We start from the raw sequence: 12,955 nt of genomic DNA, 5'->3' as shown, positions 1-12,955 counted from the left end.
CACGCACGCACGCACGCACGCACGCACGCACGCACGCACGCACGCACACGCGCACACACACACACACACACACACACACACACACACACACACACACACCAGCTAGAATGAGAAGCTGTGGCCCCTGAGGGTCGGTGTGTCTGTGTGTGTCTGTAGTGTTTAGCTGCTGTAGAGACAGGAGGTCTTCAGGACAGCAGACATTAAAAGAAACATGTTTAAAGGATGTGGAAGCCTTCCAGACGCAGACCGTTGTGGGTTTTGTGCAATAAAGGGAATAAATACAGAGTTTTAACATTGTTTTAACTATAAAGAGCAACAATAGCGACGGTTCCTGATGTTAAGACTCAAAAGGTCTTCACATGTCAGGAAATATGTATCAGCTAAATTAAATAGTTTACAGGATGTTAAACCTGTTTCTTTATAATGCATTTAATACTTCTTTATTACATAATAAGGTAATGAAGTAGTTTATGAACATGGGATATGAGTTGACAGATTATAATCCTTCCTCTCTACAACGGATCAGATCAGCACAACAAACAGGAGCAACTATTAGATCATAAACGTGTGTAATCTTGACATCTGCTGGAGACGTGTGTGTGTGTGTGTTCATACCAACACTGGCGATATAGAGCTTGTTGTTGAGGATCAGAGCCACTACGGCCGTCGCTCCTCCAGACACCTCCTGCTCCAGCTCCTTCAGATGCTCCTGCACCTTCTGATTGTGGTGGAATGACAGGGGGGGGTAACAGAGGAGAGAATCAGCACGAGGGTGCGGATCAGGAAATAAAAGAGGAATGAGCAAGAGGCTTAAGACGAGGAGGAGTGGAGGAGGAGGAAGAAAAGGAGGCGAGATGAGTAAGAACACCGGAGATGAAAGAACAGAGAAGAAGCGTGAGAACAGAGAAAAGGGAGATTATGACGAGATGTTTTTCGGTGTGTGTGAACCTCGTGTGTGTGTGTGTCTGGACCTCGTTGTGTGTGTGTGTGTGTGTGTGGACCTCGTCGTGTGGTTGGAGGTAGTTGGACAGGTTAGCTTTCTCAGCCAGAGCGCCATCTATCGTCTCAAAGTAGCTCTTCTCCACCACATCGAAGGCCTGCGACAACGACAACAACACACACACACACACACACACACACACACACACATCAAACACACGCTCCAAAGATCGTAGACATTCATGTGAATCAAAGTTTGAAAGAAGTGACTATAAAAAGTGTGAGACAATCAGTTCTCCTCACGCTGAACGATGAAAATCCTCACTCTTCCCAGAATATAAACTCATCATACTACGTAATACTTAGTACTACACGTGAAGCGTGTAACACACACACACACTCACACACACACCGACCTGAGTGAGGATCCTGCGGACGTCGCTGTCCGTGTGACTGGAGTTGAGCTGTCCGAGCAGCAGCTCTGCCGTCAGACACTGGGAGGCGAAGCTGGCCACTCTGCTGCCGTCGTAACCGTTAAAAACCCCGTACAGGAAGCAGCCGTCCTCGCCTCTGAGTGGTAGAGAGAGAGGAAAAAACAACTCTAAATGGACCATAATGTACTAAATGAACATCATGCTGTATTGAAGAAGACTTGAAACTAGAGATTGAGACCATAAACTCATGTTTACAATGTTTACTGAGGTAATAAATCAAGAGAGAAGTAGAGTCATTTTCTCATAGACTTCTATACAACCAGAGGAGTCGCCCCCTGGTGGACACTAGAGAGAATGCAGCGTGAGTGTCTCACCTGAACCTCAGGTGTCCGTCCTCGTTGGGGTGGCTCACCGTTCCTTTACCATCGGGGCCGTATACACAGTTGGTTGCGGTGCCGACACCGCACATCTCACACAGCGGGAGGTCGTCTGTCCAGCTCTGATGCTGCCGAAGGACAAAAATATACAAATAAAATGTTATCCATCTATACATATACACATCTATAGATCTATGGAAATATGTATTGTTTTCTCCATAACTCTATATAATAATAATATATATATATTATAATTATATAAAGTATATGCTAATATTCCGAGCAATGTAAAGCCAGCACCAGTCACACTTTTGTCACCTCCTTCTGCTGTCGTTAACAGAAACTGCCCCTGGTGTTTACGACACTAATAAATCGCTTTACGTTGAGGTTGAAGTTGGTGGCTAACGTTAGCTAGCCGATGCTAATACTGTCGGCTAAACTAAACTAGCATAAAACTAAACTAGCTAGCATTAGCATCACTGAACCAAACGAAATAACAGTAAAAGGGAACACAACAAACAGAGACTACCACTGGAGGAGATGAAGGACATCTAATACAATATTTAAAGCAGCACAAGAGTGACATTACATGTTAGTGAGACCGACAAATAGCGGAGCTTATAACGTAACTTACGCTTTGCATCAAATTCCTGCGCTGGGCCGCCATGTTGGACGGTGCTTGTTGCGTTCACGGCTTCATTGTGAAGGTCGAAATTACAAGCTTCGTTGTTATAAAAACACACCCTGCAAGTGGAAAATGATTTATAATACGATTAAATGATTAAATTACATTTTTCGTGGTTGCTATGATAGTGCATTGTTATTAATATAAAATACCAGGAAACCTAATACGCAAACTGGCATTTAGCAATTTTAGATCAGGTATTTCTTCTAAATCCTAAATTTACGACATCACTTGAAGGCAGCATACGTATACATCCGTCAAACTCTTGAATTTTGTATTTATTTTTTATTGCGATGTGTTCGTTGTACAGTTGCTATTTAAAACGTTTCCAGTACAATGCTCTTCAATTGATGCAATAGTTAATAAAAATGAGGAAACAAACACTTCCGGTTTGTTGCTACATTGGTTTTTATTAGACAATAACGCCGCCTTATGGTTTCGTTATGAACTACAACAATAATCTACATTTAGAGCATAATTTTATAGATAATTTAGTCTTCGTGACATTTGAAAATGTATGCATGGCTACAAGTATACTTGTAAGTTTTACTTTGTTCGCTTTGTCTATATATTCTGGTAGATTAATGATACATGTATCTGTTAATATGATATAAATGACTTTATTTCTGAGAACAAGTGCATAATTAGATGGTAGCCTACACTTTGTTAATTAAATACGTTTTTTTCAAGCTTACTACAAGCCTAGTTCTCAGGAAACTGATCTGAAGTCAGCCAGTAACCGTCTTGCTCAACAGGGTGGGTTAAAGACATTAATGTGATTTTATCATTCGCCAAATGAAAAGTTCTCGTCGTAAAACCTGCACTTAAATGTGATTATACTGCAGCTGCTCTGTGTCACAGCTGAACTGAGAATGAGTTTATAGCGACAGCACATCTGTTACTTTATTAGTAAAAACATTTCATAAGCGTTCCCTGTACAAACATCTGATAAAGTGTGAGGCCGTGTGGTGAATGTAGATGTGTGAGTAGTATCTATAACACTGCAGCTTATTAAAAATAAACAACAGAGGACAAAGAATAAAAAAGTCCTTCATACCATGATCTGTATTTTCTTTATTTTTATTGGTTAAAATCAAACACACATTTGTTCACAATCTGTTTCATAAATCTAACCTCACAACGGGTTTCACAAAGGAACGTCACACATTGACACGTCTACGTGGTTGTACAGTATAAAGTATACATATGTGCATATATACTTTCATAATTTGGTCACATTTTTTGTTGCTGTTTTTTTTTTTTTTTTAATAGTTAGTATTATTATCCCAAAATAAAATAAAAACATCTCCTTCCCCAGAAAGCAACAAGAGGGATGAAGCATCGCTGACCTCGGCACATATCGTATCACAATAACACGGGAACACAGATCTTCTTTCTCTTGTCTTTTTCTTTTTTTTCATACAGAATTAGCATAATGCCCTAAAATAAAGCATAATCTTTTCTTTTTTTAAACAATCTAATATACTGAATTATAGATTTACATATATTTATAGAGATAGGTGTACTTTATTCTTTAAGAAAATGGAGCAATGCGTGTTCATGAATACTCAGGATGTTCACTGTCGCCTCGTCTGTAGACGTGTTGGAATGAAGAGTGAACCGATAATTAACAGTCAGTGCTGATACAAATCAGTTTAGGACGCTCTACAATGAACACAAACGCCTGTTTTATTTAATGTACTTAAAGAGTAACTAAACATCAAACCGCTCTTTCTACAGCGGAACACCACGTGTATGTATTTAATGTGTTCTTGATGGATTCAGATGAATGTAAAATATTTGAATTCCACATATTGTCTTATAAATATGAATAGCGACCGTCCTCCACAGGTTGATGTTCGGCTACTGCAAGTGAACTGTGGAGAGAGGAGGATGAAGGAGGAGGAGCTAAGAACTCTCCGGGGTTTAGTCACTCTTTAAGGACACAAACACGGTTTAATGAGCTTTAACGGTGCTCTACGGATGCAGACTGACAACTCGTGACGCTGTGCATGTCGGGTGTGTTGCCGTGGTTCGTAGGGTTTAGCTTGGCAGTCGGCACTTAGGCAACAATCGAGGAGAGAGAAAGCAGGTTCTTCAGGGAAAACGGGAAAACACGCACACACACACGCACACACGCACGCACGCGCACACACACTGTCCCACATCCTCACACATCAGAAAATAAACACAAACACACTCCTGTGTTACAGTCGAGGGGATTAGTTGCCAGATATGCCACTGTTGCTTGATCCTAGTGATGCACCTTTTAGTCGAACAAACTGTTTGTTTGTTAAAACCCCATATGTGTGTGTGTGTGTGTGTGCGTGTGTGTGTTTAAACTAACAGCTGACAGCAGACGATGAAGGCAACGTGGTCACAAGCATTGATCTGCTACACTGTGACCGTTTCTGATAACCCTTGACCTCCACCAATCCCAAAATCTGGAAAGTTGTCCACAATTACTGATCAAGAGATGCATTCAGTTCTTATGGAGATCCTAAGAGGAGACACGACAGGTGAACAGCATTAAATATCAATTTCCTCCATGTTTTAATAATAACATGTCGTATAAACGAGTGTGTGAGTGATGAGTGAACCTTCAGCACACAGAGAGGAATGAACGAGTGAAGTTTGGTGAATGTAAGAGCTGCTGAAGTGGAGTTTTATCATCAGAGTCTGAGAACAAACTCATTTAGAGGAAACGTCCTTTAAAGAGACGTTTAGTTCCATTACAGACATTTAGAGACTCTACAGGTGAACACATGAACTCATAGATATCACCATGAAACTTCACCACTTCATCACTCACATTAAGAGGAGTATTTATTGTGTTACAAGTTTATGAAATGTTATGTTTAAATATGTAAATGAGGCATTATGTAATGTACCTCTTGGGGTATTCAGGAGAAATCTACAGACGTAAACAGACAAACGTAGTAAAATAAATGTTTTCTCTCCTCTAGTCTGAAAGAAGACGAGTTATGGAAGAATAATAGAACAAAATCTCTAAATCGAGCTGTCGTGTCTCCTCTTAACTGTCCAAACTGACCCGCTGTGGGTCAACACAGCACCGATCAGGACTCTGTACTGAAGGACAGAAAACCTCCACAGTGTGTTGTTCTGACTCGTCCTCAGAGTTATGATTCATATCACTGAGTGATGGTTTCAAACTGTGATAATACAGTTTAGAATGTGCACAAAACTTTGTGTAAAACCACCAATGTGATCTGATCACTGCTATGTTAACCCAAACCGTGGAGTAGAAACAAACCCAGCTCTCAGTTAGGAACTATAGGCAACCCCCCCACTACAGTATATTTCACCCCGACATCTCAGTAGTCCTGACGCTGGTAGCCGCCGGTGCCATCAAAGGCCTCGTCGCTGTTGGCCTGGCCTCCTCCTCCTCCTCCTCCTCCTCCTCCTGCTCCTGCTCCGGGGCTCTCCAGGTCGTCCCCACCGAAGGAGGTGTAAGGGGCTCCGGCGGCATCCTGGCTGGGGTCCGTGTATTCCTGGGAGAAGAGGGCCGAGTCGGCCCCCAGCTTGTACCTCTGGAAGCCCAGGAAGGACTGGCCCGCCTTGGGGGGGGGGGGGGGGGGTGATGATGAAGGGGAATCGCAGACAGACGGGGCAAAGAGGACAAAAAAGGTGCAAAGAAATGGATGCATGATGCGGAGATGGAGGAGGTGTTAGAGCAGAGAAAGAACAAGAGAGAGAAAGGAAGTATTGATTAGTCGGGCTTGGGAAGCTCGTGAAGCTTATTAGTTTGAGCGAGTTAGTTCTTCAGGCAGCATCCATTATTCAGCGTGTAATGAGAAACATCACCTCAGCGACACTCTGGAATAAAGACCAAGCGGTTAAACCAAGTCTGTGTGCATCATCAAACAGCCGTAAAACCCCACAGGCCTCATGCTGGTCGATAATTACAGGTTTTTAAAGACAACTGGAGGAAAGCCGAAGACGCCGTGAGTTCCCAGAGCAAACACGCTCTCAGGGAGAAAGAGAAACCAGCGAGCTGCTCTCAGCTCCGAGGCTTCGTGAAGGGTTTACCACGCATTTATGACCTAATTACATCAATCAAACCTTTCAAATCCTACATGCATGTGCAATGAAAACTGTTGATACTTCAATTAAATGGTCTGAAAATAACGTCCGTTTAAGTCAATCTCAGAAAACAAGAAATCTTCCTGCTGAACTTATAAATAGTCAAAGAGGAGAAAGACGTGTTGAGAGAGTTAAAGGAGAAAACAGGGAATGAAAGGGCGTGTGGAGCACTCAGGGATCTATTGGCAGAAGTGAAATATAGTTTCATTAAGTATTTTCTCTTTTGTGTTTAATCCTGAAACTAAGAATCGTTTTTTTTAGATTGTGTTCACGCAGCACGATTACAAACTGAGTCAATGCACGGACGCGAATACTCCAGTTTAAATATTTCAACAGGCTGTCCTGAGCCGGAGACGAAGACAAAGAGACAGAGAGAGGACGTCTCACTCCGGAGCTTCTAAAAGAACCGATAGCAGAACCGCTAACTCTGGACCGCATCGATACTCCGGTCTCTTTTAGAAGCGGTTCCTGTTTAGAACCGAGATTATCTACGATATAACCTCGTGTTTGTACAGAGACCAGAGGAAACATACGTGTAGAAACAGTAAAACAGCTACAACGAGTCCTTCAGATCCACATGTGGAGCAGGTCCATGTTTCTACTGCGTTCTACTCTCGTCACACGGGAGAGGTGTCAGTCGGTTGCAATCTGCAACCTCGCCGTTAGATGGCGCCAAATCCCACACACTGTCCCTTTAAAAGGAATCGTGACAGTTTTTGTGAAATACACTTCTTCACTTCCTGGCAAAGAGTTAGATGAGAAGATTGACTCCCCTTTAATGTCTGTCGTTCGTTCAATATGAAGCTGGAGCCATTAGCTGGTAAGCTTAGCTTAGCTTAGCATGAACACTGAAACCAAAGAACACCAGAAAATAAGTGTATTTCACAAAATGTGGAACTAAAGCTTTGAATGTACCAAAATATAGAGTAAATATATCACTCTGTAAACCTGCATGTTAGTGATGAGTGGCAGCCTGAATACAAAGTAAAAAACATTCACTTCACAAGTTTATATTGTTTATTTTATCTCAATTTAAAAAAAGGAAATCTCCATGAATATGTCAAGTTTCTGGTTTCTGGTTATAATAATAATCCCAGTGAGCAGCTTTCATTCTGAGAACAGATTACAGGGACGTAAGAAGGCGTTTAAAGCCGGATATGTGTAATTGTTGAGTCGTGCGTATTGATGAACAATTGAATTAACCCGCCTGCACATACGTCATCATTATAATGTGTTTGGGTCAGGAGAATAAGAGATTTAAGTGTGTTAATGCTGCAGCAAAGAGGGAGGAGTCAGGCGAGAGGTTGATGGGGCTGCGGGGGGAACAGCTTGGTGTACTCCTCTTCAAACGACACGTTCTTTAACTTCTCCATCGAGACGAGCGTCTGAGCGCCCTGTTGGAACGGCACCGCGTGAGACGGAGGAACACAGACGCTGGAGGCGGACACGTTTGAGGAGTGCAGGTTTCTTACCCAGGTGAAGATGGAGAAGAAGGAGAAGGTGATGGCTGCCCGGGCAGCGTCTCCTCCCTCCCTCAGCGGGTTGTCCTCCAGCTTGCTCACCTGCCACTGGTTCGCCAAGAAACAGAAACCCACGAACCACATGAAGGACCAGAACGCTGGGAAGAGAGACGGAGGTAAAGAGAGAGGGTTAAAGTACTGGTGATGGAAGCGTAACGAGACGCCACCCGAGACATTTTGTCTCAACAGTCTTTTTGGATTTAAAGTGATCGAACAAAAGGAAGGATGAAAGATCCACTGGATTCAAGAGGACCTGGACCTGGTGAAGGACTACGTTGACTCTGTGGGAAATATGCTGCTTTCTTGAGAGTTAAGAAAGCACACCGTGTCTTTATACTCCTGTTCGTGCTGTACAGTCAACATTTCTTCTTGCTTTAAGAAGCTTTACTCTTCTGTGGGAAGATCATTTAGAGGAGATGGTACCTCTCTGAGGTAAAACAGTGTTAAACATACAAAGGAGAAATGTCTCCACCATGGATAGAGCTTTACCTGACAACCCGACATCGGCCAGCACGGCCTTCTTGCGGTCTTTGACGCTGCTGATTTGGGGGAAGTAGACGTCCAGAGCCAGGAAGGCCATGCAGCAGAGGAAGGCCATGGAGCCCATGAAGACGCCGTAATTACAGGCGTTCTGGTTGCGGTTGAAGATGCAGAACTCCTCCACTTCGTTGGGGCGGTTGATGTAGCCCTCGTTGGCGATGCAGCCGAAGATCACGATGGAGAAGAGCTGCAGAGGAAGTCAGAGAGGACATTAAAGCAGCTTGTTGTCGCTCATGGCAGTGTCACAACCTTTGGATGGAAGCAGAGAGATCTGTCTTCATTCTTACTGTTCGGGAAACTCACACTGGCGGCATAAATTGAGCGTCGAAAGACTCACGCCGACCGCTTTTAGGGAGTCTGGTGCTCAGAAACACTTCCGCTTTAGTCCACAGGGAGCGCCAGAATCAAGACTAAACAAAAGTTAATTGGACTGCCCGGTGATGTATGAATAAGGAAAGACTTCAGCTTGGCGCTCTCAGGCCTTAATGTCACCACAGCCCTGCAGGAGAGATTTATGAATAATAATATATTATAATAATAATCCCTGATGTCTTTTTCAATGTGCCTCTGGGTTTCTCTTAAAAAATGGCGGAATAAATCTCTTCTGTAATTCAGAGTGACAGCGCACAGTGATATGAATAATAATACAAATGTAATACTTATGTCATGTGAGCAAATATAGAATGAATACAGTTTTGTGCATTTAGTTTTCTTTATTTGCGATTTTTCTTGCACTTAAATTACAATTGATCACATGCTCTTATATTATTGTCTTGAACTCATGGTTGTGCATAACATGTTCTGTGTTGGTGGCGGATGAATACACGGTCCTCATGTGACTCACATGTGAAATCCTTTTTAAGTGTTTCATTTTTTAAATGCATGGCGGAGCGTTGAAACGTAATGCAGATTTTCTTAATTGCAACAACGTGCTGGAGAGTTGTTGTTTTTATCCAGACGGCGACAAAATGGAGTCAATCATCCTGTCGGAGGAGGTTACTGTGACATCCTCCTCCAACGCTCCTCTGCACTCATTCTGCAGCGGACACACAAACTAGTGGCGACAAAATGGAGTCAATAACCACCGTCTAATCCCTCTCTCCTCTCAGACCAGGACGTCACAGGAAACAGCAATGTGAGAACACTACAGACCACTACCGACCATTACAGACCACTACAGACCACTACAGAGGAGGATCAGACAACTCCATCAAAACCTCCAGGGAGCTGGTTCTGTCTGCACGAGGCTGCCAGGCGTGTTCATGTTTGTCTGAGTGCTGAGTGATGGATTCTGAATGTGTGTGTGTGTGTGTGTGTGTGTGTGTGAGTGTGTGTGTGTGTGTGTAACAGAAGGTACTTTACCCAGCTATCTGTGTCTGTGTTTACACAATGGACAGCTGGGACACATGCAGGCTGCAGAGGGAGCAGGGCTGTCAGTCAGGATAATAATAATAATATAATAATAAAAATATTTTATATATAGGCAATAGAGAAGACCGTGTCGTCCCCCCCCCCAGGTTCGGTGCTTGGACAGAGTTGGGTGGTTGGTGCAGGAGGTCAGAAAGGTAGAATTTGGCTTTTCTGCAACCAGTGAACAGGAAGTAGAGACTCTGTATACGTCTCTGGTAGAGACATGTCAATCACTGTGTAGCCCCGCCCTAAAGCATCCCCTGCTTTATGGTCTGTGTGACTCTAAATGGACCATAATGTACTAAATGAACATCATGCTGTATTGAAGAAGACTTGAAACTAGAGATTGAGACCATAAACTCATGTTTACAATGTTTACTGAGGTAATAAATCAAGAGAGAAGTAGAGTCATTTTCTCATAGACTTCTATACAACCAGAGGAGTCGCCCCCTGGTGGACACTAGAGAGAATGCAGCTTTAACACATGAAGAAATTACTTCACCTTAAAGAACCAGATGTTGCCGCCTAGTTTTTACAGCTTCTGATTGTGATGAATGGTGTTTTTTGGAGGTTCAACAAAAAACAAAAACACAAGTGACTCAGCATAAAGAAATAAAAGCATCACTGCTTCTCTTTAGCTTTCTACAGCAAGCAGAGAGGAAACACGAGCTGGCGTCTTGAGCCTGTGTCTCGTCTTAGTGAGCATGCACAACCTTTCTCCTATCTTTCTCCTATTTTTAGCCTCGGCTGCATCACTCGCTCCCTCCACCCTCGTCTCCTCCCGTCTCCGCTCATTACCGGGCCCTGCCTCTGCCCACGAGCATTCTTCAGAGAGAAAACACACTCAACCAAACCCGGCATCAAACGCGCGCACGCACGCATTTGTCCTCCGCCTCACGTGCTTTAAGATTCAGGTCAGAAAACACAAAGTCACACAATCACATGACGTCAGCTCAGAATGAAGCGCGTCATGAACCTTTATTAATGCTACAGATCATATGAGACGCTCATTTTATTATTCATGTCTTTTTCCTGCAGATTACAGATTATTTTTCAGGATACAAGAATATAAACATACGCACACTAAATGTAAGATACAAAATCTATCTATATCTATATGTATATATAGATATAATCAGGTTATGAGGGCGTTACTATCAACCATATTAATAGATACAGATCCCTCTGATGTTTGATTATAGCGGCTGGTTCATCACCAAAACTACATTTTACAGATGACATGTGAACACATCATGATAACGTTATTATTTACCTTCAGCCAGTACTCATGTTCACTGAGCAGAGCCTGAAGGCATCATCATGTAACTGAAGTGAACCTCGTTAGCGGTGCTGCTAACGTTATTAGCTCTACAGCGCTTTAGTTTTCTTCCATTTAGCAGTGAGACAGGATGACTTGTTATGAAGGCCGAGGAGGCTCACGGCAGACATTAGAAGATGCTAATGCTAAGCTACGTTAACACTAACAAGCAGCTTCTGTGTCTATAAATCACTTAGTACCAACACATCCTGTATTCACAGGTTCTGTAGCTTTTCTTTTGAAATAGATCTAAATGAAAGGTCTGCACTGAGGTCATACGATGAGTGAGATCCGTCTCTCCTGGTTTCCTGCTAATAAAATACATAATAATAATAATACATCTTTATTGTGACAGTAGTTTGCTTTATAATGAGTTTCGATGTACACAGTCGGAGAATGTGGAACCTGTACTTTTTTATTTCGATGCAGTCTGGAGTTTGCCAGTTTCTGTAACAAGGACCTGCAGGACCTGGTTTGGTTTTTATGAAGCTCCACCGGGAAATAAACTCATCTCTCCCTCTTCGTGCCTCTATTCTTTCTGTTTTCTGTCCGCCTAGTGACTCAAAGCACCGAACACACAGACGTCTTCACTCGAATATAAGGATTTGGTTCAAGCACGGCTGAGTTGGTTTTAGTTTTTTAAACACACATCGTCTTCAGGGTCACAATTACATCTGCTGTCACATTGCAGAGCGGGCAGATTGAATTACTGAGCCGTGTTTGTGAAGGCTGGAGCTGGAGCGTGTCCTTCAAATGCACATCCACTGCAGGCCGCAAGGTTTCTTCACTGTTTGTCACGCTAAGCCACATGCATGCACCTACGGATACTTTCATAGTAGACACACATATTTAATTGCACAACAAAAATGTGCAACAAGTGAAGTGATTTACTTGAACTCGCTGCACCCAAACATTCTTCAGCAGCTCAGCGGCCATGAAGCGTGGAGCATGTGATGTGGTTTCATATACGGCTCTCCTCCCCCACCGGCTGGTACATGACTTCTTTAGGTGTGTGTGTGTGTGGGGGGGGGGGGGGGGGGGGGGGGCAGACGATCACATGAACATGAAAGCAGGCTCTGTGTTGAAGACACCACGAGGGGTTTCTGATCTTGTGACCATCAGAGGGTCACTTGTAAAATGGCACATTAAGTATGCCGATTTGTGTGTGTGTGTGTGTGTGTGTGCGTGTGCGTGTGTGCGCGTCTGCTTTTGTGAAACTGCGTTCGAGCTATTCGTGAATTGTCGTAAAACACTCTGAATGTACGAGCTTCCTCCAGAACATCCCTCTCTCTTCCTCCTGTACTTGTTTATTAGCGTCATTATTATCTTTAATGTTGTATAATAATGTGCTTAGAGCTCGTGTTAGAAGATAAACAGCTCATAATTCATCTCTAATATATATTTCATATTCATGAACATCTCCTTCAAACTACTGGATTCATTCAAGTTTATCACCAAAACTACATTTTACAGAAGACATGTGAACACATCATGATAACGTTATAATGTACCTTCAGCCAGTACTCATGTTCACTGAGCAGAGCCTGAAGGCATCATCATGTAACTGAAGTGATCCTCTGTTGGTTAGCCGTTAGCAGTGCTGCTAACATTACTAGCTCTCCTCCTGT

General features: G+C 43.0%; 2 protein-coding genes across 7 annotated transcripts in view; both read right to left on the bottom strand.

Moving 5' to 3' along the window:
* The window catches only part of tab1 (TGF-beta activated kinase 1/MAP3K7 binding protein 1), an 8,121-nt gene extending 5,684 nt beyond the window's left edge, over positions 1-2,437 (bottom strand). For 2 of the 6 annotated variants that reach the window (XM_031878362.1, XM_031878363.1), the window contains exons 1-5: positions 2,385-2,437; positions 1,748-1,878; positions 1,356-1,509; positions 1,002-1,097; positions 616-718 (exon numbers count right to left, since the gene is read on the bottom strand). In XM_031878362.1, the coding sequence (XP_031734222.1) occupies positions 616-718; positions 1,002-1,097; positions 1,356-1,509; positions 1,748-1,878; positions 2,385-2,417 (517 nt within the window). In that variant the 5' untranslated portion in view covers positions 2,418-2,437. The other 4 variants (XM_031878360.1, XM_031878361.1, XM_031878365.1 and 1 more) reach the window with 3 other exon arrangements.
* Positions 2,438-5,347: 2,910 nt separating this feature from the next.
* Positions 5,348-12,955, bottom strand: part of syngr1b (synaptogyrin 1b) — a 9,269-nt gene continuing 1,661 nt past the window's right edge. Inside the window, exons 2-4 of the mRNA XM_031878349.1 lie at positions 8,549-8,786; positions 8,012-8,157; positions 5,348-6,013 (exon numbers count right to left, since the gene is read on the bottom strand). Coding sequence (XP_031734209.1) covers positions 5,771-6,013; positions 8,012-8,157; positions 8,549-8,786 — 627 coding nt within the window. The 3' untranslated portion in view covers positions 5,348-5,770. The remainder of the gene's footprint in view (positions 6,014-8,011; positions 8,158-8,548; positions 8,787-12,955) is intronic.

This window comes from Anarrhichthys ocellatus, unplaced genomic scaffold (assembly GCF_004355925.1).
Source record: "Anarrhichthys ocellatus isolate YVR2014 unplaced genomic scaffold, GSC_Weel_1.0 scaffold174, whole genome shotgun sequence".
Classification (NCBI taxonomy): domain Eukaryota; kingdom Metazoa; phylum Chordata; class Actinopteri; order Perciformes; family Anarhichadidae; genus Anarrhichthys; species Anarrhichthys ocellatus.
Note: the sequence above shows the minus strand (reverse complement) of the source record. Positions and strands in the feature narration are given on the sequence as shown.